This window comes from Oncorhynchus mykiss, chromosome 3 (genome assembly GCF_057628025.1).
Source record: "Oncorhynchus mykiss isolate SJ-2025 chromosome 3, ASM5762802v1, whole genome shotgun sequence".
Taxonomy (NCBI): Eukaryota; Metazoa; Chordata; class Actinopteri; order Salmoniformes; family Salmonidae; genus Oncorhynchus; species Oncorhynchus mykiss.
The window spans coordinates 85,774,585-85,794,704 of NC_143024.1; the positions used below are offsets into that span (position 1 = coordinate 85,774,585).

General features: G+C 41.3%; 1 protein-coding gene, 1 long non-coding RNA gene, 2 other non-coding genes and 1 pseudogene across 4 annotated transcripts in view; 1 reads left to right on the top strand and 4 right to left on the bottom strand.

The window, feature by feature from the left end:
• Positions 1-865: 865 nt before the first annotated feature.
• On the bottom strand, positions 866-5,808 carry LOC110520576 (uncharacterized). Its single transcript, XR_005051378.2, has 2 exons — positions 4,275-5,808; positions 866-2,100 (listed from the first exon to the last, which is right to left on the bottom strand). It is a non-coding gene; the product is annotated as an uncharacterized LOC110520576 (long non-coding RNA).
• A 307-nt stretch (positions 5,809-6,115) lies between these two features.
• On the bottom strand, positions 6,116-6,279 carry LOC118964355 (U1 spliceosomal RNA). Its single transcript, XR_005051411.1, has one exon. It is a non-coding gene; the product is annotated as a U1 spliceosomal RNA (small nuclear RNA).
• Positions 6,280-6,993: 714 nt separating this feature from the next.
• Positions 6,994-7,103, bottom strand: LOC118964353 (5S ribosomal RNA; annotated as a pseudogene).
• A 3,353-nt stretch (positions 7,104-10,456) lies between these two features.
• Positions 10,457-10,620, top strand: LOC118964354 (U1 spliceosomal RNA). Its single transcript, XR_005051410.1, has one exon. It is a non-coding gene; the product is annotated as a U1 spliceosomal RNA (small nuclear RNA).
• Positions 10,621-18,563: 7,943 nt separating this feature from the next.
• The window catches only part of LOC110520577 (mediator of RNA polymerase II transcription subunit 14), a 42,897-nt gene continuing 41,340 nt past the window's right edge, over positions 18,564-20,120 (bottom strand). Inside the window, exons 27-29 of the mRNA XM_021597964.3 lie at positions 19,931-20,056; positions 19,493-19,682; positions 18,564-19,370 (exon numbers count right to left, since the gene is read on the bottom strand). Coding sequence (XP_021453639.1) covers positions 19,297-19,370; positions 19,493-19,682; positions 19,931-20,056 — 390 coding nt within the window. The 3' untranslated portion in view covers positions 18,564-19,296. The remainder of the gene's footprint in view (positions 19,371-19,492; positions 19,683-19,930; positions 20,057-20,120) is intronic.

Sequence of the window (20,120 nt, forward strand, 5' to 3'; positions counted from 1 at the left end):
CTCAACCTAGAGCCGAGGCGCAACGTAAATAATTGTTGGTTGTCTGCTGCAACAGTAGTACGTACGGGTTCGATAAACCAAACCTAATTTATCACATCTGTTGAATCTTGAATTAGAATTTACAACATCAATCAACATCTCTCATCTCTCAATTCGATACATTTATAAGAACATTTTGATGGGCACAAATCTATCGTAATTGTGTCTTCGTTATTATTTAGAATTCATTAGATTTAAATAACTGTCTCGTCTTTGATTCAGCATTTTAATTACGACTCTATTCCCAATACATTATTCAAACAGATAATTTAGTGAACTGACATCGTCTTGCATCAAAATTCGCTCCATCCTTATTTTCAGTTGAATGTATTAGTCTTTCAATTTGAACCAAACAAACTATTGAAAACGTTCAGTTTATATCTTATACCAATACTAGTGACAATAACTTTCTCTGCAAAACATACAATTAGTTTAATTACAACCGAAACTCCGAGATTTTTTTTTTTTAGTTAACACCTTGGCTGGGAACCAAACCCTGTCCTGCAGTTTGTAAGACTGTTTTGCTCACCACTATACCACCAACGCTATGGAACTGAATGAGATCCTCCGCAAATAGACCCATTTTACAATTGTCTGTATTCATAACTCCGGCATCGGGACAACAGAAAATAGCCCTAATTTAAAAGCTTTCCTCAGCGAGGATTCTCATTAATCTCGCTCTCTTTGTATCTGATCCCTTTTTTTTACCCGATTGTCGCCTCTGATCTTCCCCTTAGTTAAATTACAATCTTGGTGGTGACGTTTGAAGGGAGTGTTACACTCCCGGGCGAAATGTCCAGTTTCATTACAATTAAAACATTTGATCTTTTTCTTTTGACTCACCTTATCCACTTTTCTCAACTTTTTTCCTTTTTCTACCTCCATTATCCCTCCCTCGGCTTCAGCAGGCTTCACATATATGGGTGCTGATATTGCAGGTAGCTCCTGCAGCCGTATTCTCACAACCACTATTTCATCGACAAGATTACCTCTGTATTCTTGGTATACTTGAGAAGGATATAGTTTGTTACCCTCACCCCCACCCAATTGGCTAAGTTTTTTATCTGCAGGAGCGGAGGGCAGCGCATCTTGGCTCTTTTTGGGTTTCCTCCTATTTTCACCCTCAACTCTCTTTTTTGCTTCCTGAAAGCCAAACTCCGGCTATGTGTAACCCCTGTTCATTCTGTTTTTCCACATTTTTTTCACATTCCTATGAATATTCTATTTACCGTTACTCAGTTAATTTAGTTGCTCTCATGTCTGACTATGTGTGTGTCTCTTTAATAATAATCAATGTGTATGGGTTTCTATATGTATTTCTCCTTTCTGGAAACTTCGTCTATAGATTTGACTTTTGATCGGACATTAAATTTCACCCGTATACAATTATAAGCTCATTATAAACTATTGTTCCTTGGGACTTTCAACATTAATATCTCATATCTCACTTCTTAGACTAGCTTTCCCTCTCCACCTCCTTGGATATTACTTTTTTTCAGTATTGAATAGGTTCAATTTTTCCGTTCGCCTAGGTTACCCTGCCTTCTCACCAAGCCTAAATTATATTTAGGTATGTCTTTTGAATTAATGGCTATCCTATTTGTACAGAACGACCGTCCTATCTAACAAAACTTACTATATCCCACCCTTAATAACCCTTCGGCTTGCAGAACCAGGATTTATTACGTTTTATTTTATTTATGGTAGTGCACCTTACCACGAGTCCTTTCAGATCCGTTTCCTTCCTTCCTAACGATTTTGGTTAAAACACAAAGTAGAAACCTAGTGTATTTGTTCAGAATATTCAAGCACCTATCATTATTTAAATCCAAACTCCTTTAGCACATTCAATCAAAAATATCTTAAATAATTCCTCCCAAATTCGAGAAAAAAGACTATTTACCTTCGTCCTGTAGACTGGGAAAAGCAATGCCGGTTCGATTCCGTCACCTTCTCTGTTGCCTTCAGATCAATACTGGCCTGTTTTTTTAAACCTCAATCCAGAGGCCAGGTCTTTAAATAACGAGTCAAGACCCGTCCGTGCACGGCTTTCGGATTTCCCTTCGGACGACAGAGGCAAGTTAGTGGAATCCGGCTCGAAGGACCAATTGTTACTGTCATTTAATTATGCCAATGTGTTTTCATTAATTGAAAACCCTTAATCTATTTTATGAGAATTTATAAGATTCTTGTTTGCATAAAATAGACATAGACCAGCCATTTCAATACTAGGTAACATAATTTATTCTCAGAGCGCGCTGCCACGTTATCACGAGCAACAGTTAATATACATGACATCATTTCATTGCTCCTAAAATGAATCTCCTCCTCCAGACCGGGTCAAAGTGAACTTTAAAGGTTCATTCTGAGTTCATTCTGACCCCCCCAGCACATACACAGGACACACAACACAACTGAATTCACTTTTTGACCCCTCAACATTATCGATCACCACTTAGCTGACAGTTCTAATTAACAGAAAACCTAGGAATCCACTCACAGCCTTATCTAATACACCCCAGAGCTCAGTTTTGTCGGTTCAACCATAGGTTAACTACATAATCTGTTTACTTAATCCACAGACCATTCCTTTCTTTCTAGTTGGAATGGTGTTCATTAACTTTAATTACTCCTTGTCCGTGTCACACAATCCCTTCTTATGAACTCATATTGTTAATCAGATATAATAAAACAGAGTATAAGTTTACTTAGTTACAGTTCCATTTAAAATTAGGATATTGTTTATTCATTTATTCATAATTGTTCTAACAATTTTATACAACTCTGCAATTATTCCATCTACTCCAGGACTCTTATTTACTTGTAAACCCTTAATCGCATCTTTAACTTCATTCACTGTTATCTTCCCATCACACATTTGTTTATCCTCTACATCAACTTGCACATCCACACTATCCAATATCTCCTTTACACACCCCTCATCCACCTCCCCTTTCTTAAATAAATCCTTATAAAAATTCTGCACTGTTTCTAAAATCTCTACGTAATCATTGACAACTTCACCTTTTACATTTTCAATCTCTCTAATATATGTTCTCCTCTGTTTATTCTTCTCTAAACCAAGAAAAAATGAAGTACATTTCTCCCCATCCAAAACATACTTTGCCTTACTTCTTATAATTGCACCCTTACACTTATCTATTTCATATTTACTCAATTGTGCTTTTAAATCCAAAAACGTTTCTATATTATAATTAGGCTCACTGTCACACTTCCCCATTTCTTCATCCAATTTAGCTCTCAACTCATTTTCTTCTCTTTTCACCCTACCTCTCTTTTTCCTTGCATATTTTACACTAAAAACTTTAATTTTTTCCTTAACCTTGTCCCACCATAAACACTTATCATTCTCTTTCTGCTTATCCTCCATTTCACATGCTATCAAAGATTTAAGTTGTTTCCCATATTCCTCATCTTCTAAATACCCTGCATTCATACACCATATTCCACCCCTGTTTTTTCCTTATCTAAGCCCACTGAAAATGTTAAACCTGCATGATCACTAAAAGTTGTAAAAACATACTTAATATCTTTCATAAAATTCCTTAAACCTTATTTTACTAAACCCAGATCTATCCTTGTTTGTTTCAAATCCCCTAAAACCACCTGCCTTCTAGAAAATTATATTTTGTCTGGATTTTCCTCTCTCCATCTATCAATCATTCCTTTTTCTAACATCATCTTCTTTAAAACCCCCCTAGATACCTAGATCACTTCTAAAAATAGCTCATCTTGTCATATCCAGTCTATCCATTTTAACATTAAAATCCCCAACTACAACACAGTTTCCCTCACACCATTTTCCTGATTCTAAAAATAAATCTTTGTGCTCTATTTCAGTATTAGGCGCATAAATATTTATAATTCTAAAAACCATACTCATATATTCAAAATCTAAAATTAAAATCCTCCCATTATTATCATTATATATATGTTTCACATTATCTACTACATCCTTCCTCAATAAAATATCAACACCACTTGAATTCCTCCTGCCATTGTTAACAAAAATAAAATCTCTCCATATTTTTTTAACTTCTAAAATACATACATTGTCCCAATGTGTTTCTTGAAGGCATAAAATCTCTGAATTCTTCATTTTTACTATTCTTTGAAATTTTTCCATTGTTCTTAAACCATTCGCATTGATTGACAAAAAATGAACCATTCCAATAAATAATAAAAAATATATATATTTTCTCATTATCTTCTACCTGTTGTCATGTTTTCTTCCTTTTCCGTTCTTTTTCACCGACACCGACGCTTTCCTCTTCCTGTAGCCTCCCCTTGTTCTATCAATCTTTTCCATGTCTTCTGAATCTGAAATTGACTCAAAATCCATCTCTTCCAACCAACTCAAATTCTTCTTTCCTATGCCTGTTGTGCTTCCTGTATCCATTTCCGTCTCCTGTATCGTTGTCAGCGTCCCACTCCCCTCCACTTCACCTCCTTCCGAGGCACCCACATAGCCCGAGCCCCCCCCCCCCCCCCCCCCCCACACACAAAAAAAATCTGTGAGTCCCCAGTGCCTCCACCCAGCCCACTTCCCCCCTCCTCCTGAAAACTCCCTCTTCTTATTTCTGAATCCATACTGCTCCCTATTTAATGAGTCTCCTGTTCCATCTTCTCACATCTTCTTTTCTCCGTCTCTCCACCCTCCACCACGTCCTCTCCTCCATCGTCTTCTTCTGCTCGTGGTGATACATCAGCTTCCACAAAAAGGTCCTGGCTCCCCTCCTCATTCACAACCTCTCCGCAGTTGCACTCGTTAGTTCTCATCCGACATCCTTTGCAAAATGCCCTTTCCTTTCCACCTTCACATTTTCTTGCATAATGCCCTTGCTTCCCGCACTTATAACATCTGAATTCAGGGCAGTCCTTCAAGGCTGAATACAAAGCCTACAAACTCTGACCTGCTTATCGTGTATAACTCTAAAGTACTCTCCACCTTCAAGTGTGTCAAACTTTGTAGAGTACGGTAATGATTTCACAGTATCAGTGAATTTCACTTTGCAGTATCTCGTGCAATCTGCTATATCCGTCCCTGGCCAAACTCTCCTCCTGATTTCAGAGACTGCTGATACACCCCAGCTACATAGCTTGGCCAATATAGCACTCTCTTCCATGTATACAAGCAGATTCATGAAAGAGACTATTAGTTAATTGGAAACCATGTCTAATGCCATTATTCTTGTTTCTTTAGTCATAAAGCCATCCATTAAGTGCTCTTTTCCTTTTCCATTTCTCATCGTGACCTCGTACTTTCTTTCTCCTTTTACTCTACATCCCACCACCTCTCCACACACCTCTTTAATCGCACGTAGTAATTCCATCGTTGTAAATGTATCTTCTCCCATCAACTCCACTGCCACTGTAAAATCTTTGCCATATTTCATTCCTCCTTCATCTCCATGTTTCTTACGTTGAGCATTTTCTTTGTCCTTGTCCATTCCGTTAGTCATTGCCATGTTGTCCGTCATATTAAACAAAAAAAAAGAGGCCAAAAACTTTCGCCCAAGCAGCAAAACTGCAAAGGGGGAAAAACGAATCAAACTTAAACTTTTTCAAATGCAAAAATCTAAATTATACTTCAAAAAACGTTGAAAATAACCAAAAAAGCTCTCAAGCAAACAAACACTCACTCACTCGCTCACTCACTCACTCACTCACTCACTCACGACTTAATTACCAACACCTGTCTCACTTTCCAAACAGGAAGTGATCACTCAGACCGGTATGGCCGTAAGCAAAGGAACAAGTCTTGGTGCGCCATTTAAAGTCAAAGTGAGTCTGATAAACAGACATTGCATTTTCACCAAATAGACAAGCAGCTTGAACTTTGGGTCACTCAAAAAGTGGAAGAAATGACATATGCTGTAGCCATCACTTTTTAACACAGATAGTTTGGATGAAATACAAACAAACCTTGGTAACATTTCAAAGCGAGGGCACATATTTCAGCCTTGTGAGAAAAAACAGACAATTACAATGACACCTGACAAATACATCGTGAGCAACAGTTTCCAATGCAGCAGTTTATCATTAAACAAGACATCAGGGGAGAGCGCGAACGCAGTCCCCCACTACCATAAATTGTGCAATCGAGATTTCCACATTTGGGAAATTCGCAGGGGTCAGCACAGCCAGAGTGCAATGTCTGAGCCTCGCCCTGGGTGACATGCCTTCTTGATCACAGTATCTCCCTTGCCAGGTGAGTATGACTTGAATACATCAGTGGAGGGCAACTCTCTCCAGTGCCAACATTTTGGGCTGACGGTAACCACTTTGTGTTCTGATAATATCACATCGACCTGCGTTAAATGCCGTTTAGGAATGCACTTGCAGACAGAGTGGTGAAAAAGTTGTTTATTTTGTTTACTAGACTATATCGGTGAAGCACGAGATTCCCATCATGCAACACTGTAGAAAAAAAATCACCAATGACTTTTTAATATCTTAACCTGTCTGATATCACAAATGTATGCGATATGACGAAATACAATCACATTCAGACACACACACACACACACACACACAGAGACAAATGCATGAAACCAATTGATTTATTATCGATAACATCTCACATTCTCTTGTGCTTTTGATTTACTCCGTAAAAGAATGGTTCTCATTCCACCATGGAAAACACAGGGCCATCAGACATCAGTCCAGTTCCACTCCTCACCAGCATTATTTCCTTTGATCATTTGAACAGGGCCAAGGAGTACCAAGCACACACAAGCTGCATTCAGTAAGGATATTCTTATTTGTCTCATAAATCAAAGGCTCCCTGACAGCACAAGGAACTTTGATCGTAATAAAAGGGCAGGGGAGACTAGCACATAGACGCTGCATTTAGTCAATTCAGCATCAAATGCTTACTACAAAGCAGTGTTACTGATGAAATAATGCAAGAGCACACCCTAGTGGACCAAAAGCTTGCAGCACCTGGTATTCCCAGGCGGTCTCCCATCCAAGTACTAACCAGGCCCAATCCTGTTTAGCTTCCGAGATCAGGGCGTATTCAGGCTGGTATGGCCGTAAGCAAAGGAACAAGTCTTGGTACGCCATTTAAAGTCAAAGTGAGTCTGATAAACAGACATTGCATTTTCACCAATTAGACAAACAGCTTGAACTTTTGGTCACTCAAAAAATGGAAGAAATGACATATGCTGTAGCCATCACTTTTTAGCACAGATAGTTGGATGAAATACAAACAAACCTTGGTAATATTTCAAAGCGAGGGCACATATTTCAGCCTTGTGAGAAAAAAAAGACAAATACAATGACACCTGACAAATACATCATGAGCAACAGTTTCCCATGCAGCTATCCTACTAGCCAGAATAAATACACAAAAGCTCTGAATGTTGAAATCCTAGTGCATTGTTCTGTGCTAAGGAGGAGTAGTGCATGAATGGACAATTTCATATTGGAAGCTCAATTGGGGGCTGCATTTCGCAACAAAAGTAACATTTTGAAAAACTGAAAAAGAATTCAAAAACTTATCACCCCCTTAAAAAAGTGCTTTCTGGATCGTTTTTTGAAATTCTTTAGATTTTTTTATCAATTACACATGTGTAAGAACTGTGTAAATATACTTTTGTCCAATTTATTATCAACATTTTTTACTTGTGCATAAGGCATATGTTTTCTCCATTTGCAATATGATTTCATAGGAAGTCAAAAGTCACTTTTTTTGGGGCCAAATGCCATATGAAAGATTTGAAAATGCCAAATCAGGATGTTATGTCCATTTGCCATGTACCATCACGAATTTGACATGCTCAAAAATCCTGCAATGCAAAATTGACTGGCCTGATGAACACAGGATGACTGGGCAATGATAGTGGTTCCTCTCAATTGCTTGTTGTGTTGATTTCATCATGTCCATTTGGTGATGTTTTTTTCATTGTTGCAAATGCACTGTGCATTTGCAATATGGTTTAATGGGCATTTACCATCACGAATTTGGCATGCTCAAAAATCCTGCAGAAATGCGAAATTGACTGGTCCGATGAACTCGGGATGGCTGGGCAGTGATTCTGGTTCCTCTCCATCACTCGTTGGGGTTGATTTCAGAATGTCACTTTGGTGATGTTACCTCACTGTTTAAACATATTGCAAATGGACAAAAGTCACCAGCAAGTCACCGTCCATCAGTCAATTAGATATCATTCTGACACCAAACTGATACAAACTGACACCACACCCACTTTTTCCAACTCGTTTAGAAGCCAACTATCACATACTTCAGAGCTGGCCCAAAATTCACAACTCCTTCTGTTCAAACCATAATAAAAACGTAAAACACATAGTTACGTTCTAGCTGCGGGTCCAGTTCAGACGTTATGTGTAGGCCTAGCTGAGTCGACCCCGAATCCCAAGTTTCGGCTCGATAGGTCATTTGGTGCCTGAGCAAGACCCTAATTGGCGCTGAAAATCCACTTTTTTCCATGCCTTGCTACGGGTCCTCGAATGAGCTATCGGACAGAAACGTTGGGGTCCGTCTATATGGGCCGAGGCGGTCGCAATGCACCTAGTCTTGCGACCCTGGGACATTTCTAAATATCGTCATTTTCATGATGCAAAAATGAATTGAAGTTATTGCAAATGTACGAGGCTGTTTCTCGGTCTGAGAACCTTCTAGAGCCACGTAACCCACATCGACTTGATGTCTAGAACAGGTTTCTAAAGTTTCAGAACTCTAGGTCTGACAGTTATTTAATAGTTCGAACAAGGTTAACTAATGCAGGCAGTGTCTGTCTCTACACACCCCAATGTGTACGCTATTACAAAATCCTGAGTTTTAAGTCTTTATGTTAAGAATTGGCTGATCTACACAGGGTTGAATGCAGTCATTTTCACATTTGCAGGTTATGTACATCAAAATAACTTTTGGGTGAATTTAACCACTTCCGGTTGCTCCAGGAAGCTTAGAATCGACACAGGTAGACCACATAGTGGCCTGATGGATTGTCATTGAAGACAGGTTCATAAGGCATTATTAACCCACATAGGCTCTAGGTTGAATTTAGGGGAGCAGGCAATGTATTCCTATGGGGAGAGATGTCATTGTAATCGGTGAGATCAAAAAACCCTGTTGTACTGTTAAAGGTTAATGCCACACGGTCAAGGTTAGGCTTGCACAGATCGGGAGGACCTCAGGAACGTACCTGAGGTCGAATTGTGCTTATCCCCCTAACAGTTCTCTCACTGTCATCCAAAAGCAAATGACATTTAGGGCCAGGCTTCATTTTGGGCCTTCTTTTTTTCAAGGTTGCTGCACTCAGAACCGGAGGTTCCTTTACTTTGACGTGAAGTGGAACAATTATTGCTCTATTTTCATTTTGGACCTTTAATCCCAGAAAAATGGCCATAACTCAAAAAACGTTGAGGCCTAGACGCCATCTTGTTCAGGGGCCAACTGCCCATTATGCCAAGCCTGTGCTCACCAAGTTTCGGCTTCAAAATATTTTCCGTTTAGGAGAAAAGGCCACGCCGTGATTCGTGATGTTTTATACATTTGCAATACGATTCCATTCGCCCTCTTGTGGGATTTACCGGGACAGTGGAAAAATGACCAAAATTTGATTATTTTATAAAACGGAAACCGAATGTCCGAGAGAGTTCGTTTGATGACTTCCTGGAAGATCCGGCCCTGCCACACGGCCCGACGCCGTCCGCAAATTTTACAAACGTTTTCGGACGTCTAGTAAGGGACCGTACATTTGCAATGTGGACTTTCTCACTAGCCATATGGCAAATGTCAAAATGTTCTTAAGGTATGGAAGCGCATGGGGCTGCATTTCGCAACATGATGTTTCCACAAAATGCCAACACTGTTTGGCTACAAACAAATGTTTCCACCTTTCCATTAGTCCACCTTTCGATTGGTCCACAACGTCTCTTTCACAACTGACTTCAAAGATCTTCATAAGCCCGGTCAGTTGACTCAAGTCTTCCTCAAGCCTGCTACCAAGCATCAGGGGAGAGCGTGAACTTAGTCCCCCACTGCCATAAATTATGCAATTGAGATTTCCACATTTGGGAAATTCACAGGGGTCAGCACGATAATCGTTACTGAATGCAGCTTGTGTGTGCTTGGTACTCCTTCGCCCTGTTCAAATGATCAAAGGAAATAATGCTGGTGAGGAGTGGAACTGGACTGATGTCTGATGGCCCTGTGTTTTCCAGGGTGGAATTAGAACCCTTGCTTCACTGATATAGTCTAGTAAACAAAATAAACAACTTTTTCACCACTCTGTCTGCAAGTGCATTCCTAAACGGCATTTAACGCAGGTCGATGTGATGTGATATTATCAGAACACAAAGTGGTTACCGTCAGCCCAAAATGTTGGCACTGGAGAGAGTTGCCCTCCACTGATGTATTCAAGTCATACTTACCTGGCAAGGGAGATACTGTGATCAAGAAGGTAGTTCACCCAGGGCGAGGCTCAGCCATTGCACTCTGGCTGTGCTGACCCCTGCGAATTTCCCAAATGTGGAAATCTCGATTGCATAATTTATGGTAGTGGGGGACTGGGTTCGTGCTCTCCCCTGATGTGTTTTTTCATGATAAACTGTTGCTTTTCTTGAGGATGTTGTGAGTCAACTGACCATGCTTATGGAGATCTTTGAAATTATTTTTAAAGGGACTTTTTGGACCTTTTTGTCGTATGCTACATGGAATTTATGTCGGTACTTCAATCAAGAGATAGTGGTGAACCCGCTTGCTTTATCACTTTGTTTAAACTTAATTTTACGAAATGTATTAAAGTACTTATGACGAGCTAATACTTCAATCAGGAGATAATATGGAACCCGCACTAGTCCTGTCATTCACCACATTCTTATCGGCAGAATCAACAGGCTTGGTTTCTCAAAAGACTGCCTCACCAACTACTTCTCTGAGTTCAGTGTGTCAAATTAGAGGGCCTGTTGTCCGGATCTCTGGCAGTCTCCATGGGGGTGCCACAGGGTTCAATTCTCGGGCCGACTCTTTTCTGTAAACATCAATGACGTCGCTCTTGCTGCTGGTGATTCTCTGATCCACCTCTACGCAGACGACACCATTCTGTATACTTCTGGCCCTTCCTTGGACACTGTGTTATCTAACCTCCAGACAAGCTTCACTGCCATATGTTACGTTCCCCAGTTTCTGTGTTGAAGTTTGTGTATTTGAGTGTTTCAGGAGATGGCTTCCTGAAATCCCCCAGCAGCTGATTGGTTGAATCCATGGCTAATTGGAGCTGACCCCGCCCCCTCGTCAAGATGCAGCTGTCTCCAATTACCCATTCCTTCTGAAGCTATATGAAAGCCAGTGTTCTTCTGTTCAGAAGTGAGATTGTTGCTGGGAAGTCATTGCAGAGAGATTGATTGTGATATTGATCATTGCTGAGGGAGGAAGTTGATGGCTGAGGGTTATAGCATGTTGGTCGTTGGTATGTACTGTGTTAGTTGTTGCTGGGAGCAGTTGGTATGTTCTTTGAGTTTGTTGCTCAGATAGAGCTTATTTAATGTCCTTTGTTTCTTAGTTTGTTTGAGAAATTGTTTGTTCTCCTGTATCATTTGTTCCAAGGGGGGAAGGAACCTCGGGAGTGCTTAGGCAAGAGGCCTGCGGGCATACATTTTCCAGTAGTATATTCACTGTCTAGGCACACTAGGTAAGACCTGGGCGGACCACCCCCTGTATTTTGGTTAGGGCACCAGGTGGTGCTAAATTTTAACATCACAATTGGGTCTTTTTCCCGATTTAAATCCGTCATTGTATCCCCAAAATGTCATTTTATGAAGGCCGGTCTGATCCAGGAAAAAAAAAATCACCTTTTCAAGACGCAACGTCACTTTTTAAAATTAAAATCAAATCAAATCAAATCAAATTTATTTTATATAGCCCTTCGTACATCAGCTGATATCTCAAAGTGCTGTACAGAAACCCAGCCTAAAACCCCAAACAGCAAGCAATGCAGGTGAAGAAGCACGGTGGCTAGGAAAAACTCCCTAGAAAGGCCAAAACCTAGGAAGAAACCTAGAGAGGAACCAGGCTATGTGGGGTGGCCAGTCCTCTTCTGGCTGTGCCGGGTGGAGATTATAACAAAACATGGTCAAGATGTTCAAATGTTCATAAATGACCAGCATGGTCGAATAATAATAAGGCAGAATAGTTGAAACTGGAGCAGCAGCACAGTCAGGTGGACTGGGGACAGCAAGGAGTCATCATGTCAGGTATTCCTGGGGCATGGTCCTAGGGCTCAGGTCCTCCGAGAGAGAGAAAGAAAGAGAGAATTAGAGAGAGCATATGTGGGATGGCCAGTCCTCTTCTGGCTGTGCCGGGTGGAGATTATAACAGAACATGGCCAAGATGTTCAAATGTTCATAAATGATCAGCATGGTCGAATAATAATAAGGCAGAACAGTTGAAACTGGAGCAGCAGCACAGCCAGGTGGACTGGGGACAGCAAGGAGTCATCATGTCAGGTAGTCCTGGGGCATGGTCCTAGGGCTCAGGTCCTCCGAGAGAGAGAAAGAGAGAAGGAGAGAATTAGAGAACGCACACTTAGATTCACACAGGACACCGAATAGGACAGGAGAAGTACTCCAGATATAACAAACTGACCCTAGCCCCCCGACACATAAACTACTGCAGCATAAATACTGGAGGCTGAGACAGGAGGGGTCAGGAGACACTGTGGCCCACTCCGAGGACACCCCCGGACAGTTGCCTATAAACTTTTACAAATCACTTCAAACTACTTTTGTAAACCAACTTTAGGTATTAATAAACGTTAATAATCGATCAAATTGATCACGGGGCGATCTGTATTCGATAGCAGCAAGTCTTGAAATCATCGTCCATTTTTTCACTTTCATAGCTTCCTCCGGTGCGCCCCAAGACAGGAAGTGCCTACACATCATCCCACCAAGGAAAAATCTACAATGAAATGCCAGTACTGGTGGCATCGTGTGGAAGCTGTAGGCATTGTAATGGGAACCTCATCTATTTTTTTAAATCGCCTTAGACAATACATTGACTGGCGGATGAATATTTTTTTTGTGTTTTTGGTGACCAGTTTTCCCAGGGATTTTTACTCCTAAACACATTCTGTTATAGCCACATACACGATTTAACCAGTTTTAGAGACTTCAGAGTGTTTTCTATACACACATACGTATCATATGCATATACTATATTCCTGGCATGAGTAGCAGGACGTTGAAATGTTGCGCGATTTTTTACAAAAAGTTGTGAAAATTCGCATCATCCGTAACAGGTTAACAAAGGCTAAGCTGTGTGTCAATATATTTCATTTGTGATTTTCATGAATAGGAATATTTTCTAGGGATATTTATGTCCGTTGCGTTATGCTAATTAGTTTCAGGCAATGATTACGCTCCCGCATGCGGGTTTGGGAGTCACAACAGGTTTTAATGGGACATATGGGAGTGCGAACAAAGAAGCTCGTCAAAGGTAATGAATGTTTTACATTTTATTTCTGCGTTTTGTGTAGCGCCGGCTACCGCAAAATCTTTTGTTTATGTCTCGTTCAGGTATTTTGGGGGGTGCTTGCTATCAGATAATAGCTTCTCATGCTTTCGCCGAAAAGCATTTTACAAATCTGACATGTTGGCTAGATTCACAACGAGTGTAGCTTTAATTGAGTATCTTGTGTGTGTGTTTTAATGAAAGTTTGAGTTTTATCGAGTACTATAGGTGGCGCTCTGAAATTTCCGCTGATTTGGTTCCTTTGCAGGAACCACGTCCGTAAGAAGTTTTAATCACCCTGTCATCTCAGATTTTCAAAATATGCTTTACAGCCAACGCTAGACAAGCATTTGTGTACGTTTATCGATAGCCTAGCATAGCATTATGCCTTGCTAGCAGCAGGCAACCTTGTCACGGAAACCAGAAAAGCAATCAAATTAAATCGTTTACCTTTGAACTTCGGATGTTTTCACTCACGAGACTCCCAGGTAGATAGCCAAAGTTGATTTTTTTTTTCTCACAAAATATTATTTTTGTAGGTGAAATAGCTCCGTTTGTTCTTCACATTTGGCTGAGAAATCGCCCGGAAATTGCGGTCACTACAACGCCGATAAATATTCCAAATTAGCTCCATAATATTGACAGAAACATGGCAAACGTTTTTAATCAATCTTCTAGGTGTTTTTCTAATATCTATTCGATAATATATCTGTCGGGACAGTTCGTTTTTCAGGAGGAACGATTGGAGTAATGGCTACCTCTGTATTTTAGGTGAGAATCTCTCTCGGAGCCACCATGTGACCACTTACGCAATGTGGCCGCCTACGGCTATTCTTCAACAGAAATGCGTAAAACTACGTCACAATGCTGAAGACACCTTGGGGAATACGTAGAAAGCGTAAACTCGTTGATGGCACATTCACAGCTGAATAGGAAGTCATTGGAACGCACCGCTTTCAAAACCTGGGGCACTTCCAGATTGGATTTTTCTCAGGCTTTCGCCTGCAACATCAGTTCTGTTATAGTCACAGACAATAGCTTTACAGTTTTGGAAACGTTAGTGTTTTCTATCCAAAGCTGTCAATTATATGCATATTCTAGCATCTTTTCCTGACAAAATATCCCGTTTAAAACGGGAACGTTTTTTTTTTCAAAAAATGAAAATACTGTCCCCTAGTACCAAGAGGTTTTAATTAAGTAGTGGTTAGGCAGGTAAGGTCGAAGAGGAGGATTTGATATTTACTTTCTTTGCTTTGGTTCCATCCAGCCCCTTTTCCCCATATTACCGTGTGACGGAATAAAGTCCTTGTATACGGTACCACATTCTGCCTTTTGTCATCCTTACTCACACCTACAGTCCATACCTCTTTCCCTTCGCGGGGAGTTGAGTTGCAGCAGGGTGTTGCGTTCCCTCTTCACAGAGGCGTGCGTAACACCATACAACTCCTTCCGTGGCCTCCAACTGCTCTTAAATGCAAGTAAAACTAAATGCATCCCCTTCAACCGATCGCTGCACGCACCTGCCCGCCCGTCCAGCATCACTACTCTGGATGGTTCTGACATAGAATATGTGGGCAACTACAAATACCTAGGTGTCTGGTTAGACTGTAAACTCTCCTTCCAGACTCAAACATCTCCAATCCAAAATTAAATCTAGAATCGGCTTCCTATTTCGCAACAAAGCATCCTTCACTCATGCATACCCTCATAAAACTGACCATCCTACCGATCCTCGACTTTGGCAATGTCATTTACAAAATAGCCTCCAACACTCTACTCAACAAATTGGATCCAGTCTACGAAAGTGCCATCCGTTTCATCACCAAAGCCCCATATACTACCCACCACTGCGACCTGTACGCTCTCGTTGGCTGGCCCTCACTTCATACTCAGGGTAGCCTAGTATGCCTAGTGGTTAGAGCGTTGGACTAGTAACCAAAAGGTTGCAAGTTCCAATCCCCGAGCTGACAAGGTACAAATCTGAACAGGCAGATAACCCACTGTTCCTAGGCCGTCATTGAAAATAATAATTTGTTCTTAACTGACTTGCCTAGTTAAATAAAGGTTAAAAAAATAAATAATCATACTCGTCGCCAAACCCACTGGCTCCAGGTCATCTACAATTCTTTGCTAGGTAAAGCCCCGCCTTATCTCAGCTCACTGGTCACCATAGCAGCATCCACCCGTAGCATGCGCTCCAGCAGGTATATCTCACTGGTCACCCCCAAAGCCAATTCCTCCTTTGGCCACCTTTCCTTCCAGTTCTATGCTGCCAATGACTGGAACAAACTGCAAAAATCACTGAAGCTGGAGACACATATATCCCTCACTACCTTTACGCACCAGCTGTCAGAGCAGCTCACAGATCACTGCACCTGTACATAGCCCTTCTGTAAATAGCCCATCCAACTACCTCATCCCCATACAGTATTTATTTATCTTGCTCCTTTGTACCCCAGTATCTCTACTTGCACATTAATCTTCTGCACATCTCCCATTCCAATGTTTAATTGCTATTTTATAATTACTTCGCCACCATGGCCTATTTATTGCCTTACCTCCCTTATCTTACCTAATTTGCAAACTGTATGTTTGTTTATTTCATGTGTGAACTCTGTTGTTTGTGTCGAACTGCTTTGCTTTATCTTGGCCAGGTCGCAGTTGTAAATGAGAACTTGTTCTCCACAAGCCTACCTGGTTAAATAGAGGTGAAATAAAAATGTTAAAAAAAGTTTTATATTCTTAATTCCATTCCTTTACTTAGATTTTTGTGTGTATTGTTGTGAAATTGTTAGATATTACTGCTCTGTTGGAGCTAGAAACACAAGCATTTCGCAATACCCGCAATAACATCTGCTAAACATCCAATGCAATTGGATTTGAAGGTCAGATGTGATGTCAGCTAGAATAACACAGAATAGAATAAAACTTTGGCATCACCTTATTACATTAAAATGATCACATACATTTCTGTCTGTAATAAAGCTCTTTTGTGGGGGAGAAACTCATTATAATTGTTATGGCCTGGCTGCCATGCCAACACCTATGCCCTCCAATGCCCACCCCTGCCCAGTCATGTTAAATTATTATTTATTTCAATTGACTGATTTCCTTATATGAACTGCAACTCAGTAAAACCTTTGAAATTATTGCATGTTGCATCTATATTTTTGTTCAATATACACTGCTCAAAAAAATAAAGGGAACACTTAAACAACACAATGTAACTCCAAGTCATTCACACTTCTGTGAAATCAAACTGTCCACTTAGGAAGCAACACTGATTGACAATAAATTTTACATGCTGTTGTGCAAATGGAATAGACAACAGGTGGAAATTATAGGCAATTGGCAAGACACTCCCAATAAAGGAGTGGTTCTGCAGGTGGTGACCACAGACCACTTCTCAGTTCCTATGCTTCCTGGCTGATGTTTTGGTCACTTTTGAATGCTGGCGGTGCTTTCACTCTAGTGGTAGCATGAGACGGAGTCTACAACCCACACAAGTGGCTCAGGTAGTGCAGCTGGATGGCACATCAATGCGAGCTGTGGCAAGAAGGTTTGCTGTGTTTGTCAGCGTAGTGTCCAGAGCATGGAGGCGCTACCAGGAGACAGGCCAGTACATCAGGAGACGTGGAGGAGGCCGTAGGAGGGCAACAACCCAGCAGCAGGACCGCTACCGCCTTTGTGCAAGGAGGAGCAGGAGGAGCACTGCCAGAGCCCTGCAAAATTACCTCCAGCAGGCCACAAATGTGCATGTGTCTGCTCAAACGGTCAGAAACAGACTCCATGAGGGTGGTATGAGGGCCCGACGTCCACAGGTGGGGGTTGTGCTTGCAGCCCAACACCGTGCAGCACGTTTGGCATTTGCCAGAGAACACCAAGATTGGCAAATTCGCCACTGGCGCCCTGTGCTCTTTACAGATGAAAGCAGATTCACACTGAGCACATGTGACAGACATGACAGTCTGGAGACGCTGTGGAGAACATTCTGCTGCCTGCAATATTCTCCAGCATGGCTGTTTTGGCAGTGGGTCAGTCATGGTGTGGGGTGGCATTTCTTTGGGGGGCCCTCCATGTGCTCGCCAGAGGTAGCCTGACTGCCATTAGGTACCGAGATGAGATCCTCAGACCCCTTGTGAGACCATATGCTGGTGCGGTTGACCCTGGGTTCCTCACCATGCCAGACAATGCTAGACCTCATGTGGCTGGAGTGTGTCAGCAGTTCCTGCAAGAGGAAGGCATTGATGCTTTGGACTGGCCCGCCCGTTCCCCAGACCTGAATCCAATTGAGCACATCTGGGACATCATGTCTCGCTCCATCCACCAACGCCACGTTGCACCACAGACTGTCCAGGAGTTGGCGGATGCTTTAGTCCAGGTCTGGGAGGAGGTCCCTCAAGAGACCATCCGCCACCTCATCAGGAGCATGCCCAGGCATTGTAGGGAGGTCATACAGGCACGTGGAGGCCACACACACACTACTTAGCCTCATTTTGACTTGTTTTAAGGACATTACATCAAAGTTGGATCAGCCTGTAGTGTGGTTTTCCACTTTAATTTTGAGTGTCACTCCAAATCCAGACCTCCATGGGTTGATACATTTGATTTCCATTGATTTTGTTGTCAGCAAAGAAAAGTATTTTATAAAAATATTTCATTCATTCAGATCTAGGATGTTATTTTAGGGTTCCCTTTATTTTTTTGAGCAGTGTTTATATATATACAGTGCCAGTCAAAAGTTGACACACATACTCATTCAAGGGGTTTTCTTTACTATTATTGTAGAATAATAGTGAAGACATCCAAACTATGAAATAACACATACATTATCATTTAGTAACCAAAAAGTGTTCAAATCAAAATATATTTCATATGAGATTCTTCAAAGTATATGTATATATAAATAAATCACACCCATTTTCAATCCAGCAGCTTTCAGTGTAATTGTGATTCACCAAAGAGAATGGATTTTGAAAAAATATAAACAAATAAAAACACAAAAATTGACAAAAATAAATTATTTTTTAAAATTGGTTTATTAAATAGTAATCAAAGATAGACTGGATCTTCATTCAGGACTCAAAAGCAGTCATACAATACAGCTGGCTTATAAAGTTTGTCACAGTTTTACAGTGTTCAAAGTGACCCGTTTGAACTAGGAAGGGACTAGGTTTGACATCATAAAAGGGAAAAATACATTTAAATAGTGTACTAAGATACAATTCAGCCCCAGTACCACAACAGTATTGATATCTTCCGTTATAAAAAGGAACGAATGTGAATTCATGCTCTAGCAAAAGTCATTACTATTCTTTTCAATGCTGAAATTTACAACAATGTGCATCTTTAGGTAAACACCCATATTCTTAATTTGTGAATCCTTTGATAAGAAGTGCATCTGGAGGAAAAAAATACATATTTTTGAAGTTCTTCTGACAACGAATACTTCTCTTTTTCAAGATAAACACTCCTTTATTTGGGTCATGAATGTGTTCTTTATCAAGACTAAAAACTTGTGTGATGGTTCTGCATAATTCTGCTCCCTTTTTTGACAGAAAAACTAACTGTACATCAGTTTTAGGTCGGTTGGCTGAGGCAGAGAGGATATATGTTGCATTGGGAAATCCAGCGGGCGCACGTCGTCTCCAGTTCATTAGACTCCAGAAAGGAATCTTTCCCTGTTCCAGAATAGAACCATATTCAGTTGTGTTCCCGTTCTGGTTCCATTTCCGACTAGGGAGGTGGGGTTGCTACTGACGACCACCAGGGGTCAGGTTGAGGTTGGCCATGAGCTCGTGAACTGAGGCAAAGATAGTGCACTCACCTGAGAGGAGACAAAAACACCAATGTCAATATAATACCCCCCCAAATGTATTTTCTGTCAGAGTGTTCCAATCAAATCTTTCAGTCTATCTTCTATTTGTGTGTGCAGACAATCTCACTAACCCTGTCGTGCCGGGTGCAGCTCGCTGAACCTCTTGAGGATGTTGGAGACCATAAGTGCTGCTGCCCCAGAGGAGGAGTGTTGTCTGGGGATGTCAGCCTGCTGGGTCAAGCCCGTGGCCATGTCGTATACGATGGGAACAATGATGTTGACCGGCTCCTGGGGCAGCGGCAGCCTCTGGGTCAGCTGGAGCTGAAGGGGAGAATTAAAGGGAGAGCACAGGGTTAGTTACACTTCACACAGCTTCAGTGCAAGTCAATGGAATTGTAAGATGGGTTGTAACACCTACGAAACTGATATGCAGCTATGACAACTGATTAAACTACAATACAGGGGAAGGATGAAAGCCAGCAAACAGAGACTGACAACAGGTGAGTGGACATCGGCCAATCAACTGCTAAAATGAAAACTAAATCAGGCAAGGGAAAACCAGTACTCACGAAGAAGAGCATTTTGGACTTGAGCACCACAGCGATGGTTCCTGGGGGTGCAATGGGAGGGGCGCTGGGGGGGATGGTAAGACAGAACTGGACATTCCACTTTAACTGGGTGGCCTGGTCAGGGAACTGGAGAGGGTGACAGAAGTTAGAGAGCCACTTACACAATTATTACACATGTCTTTCTCTCACA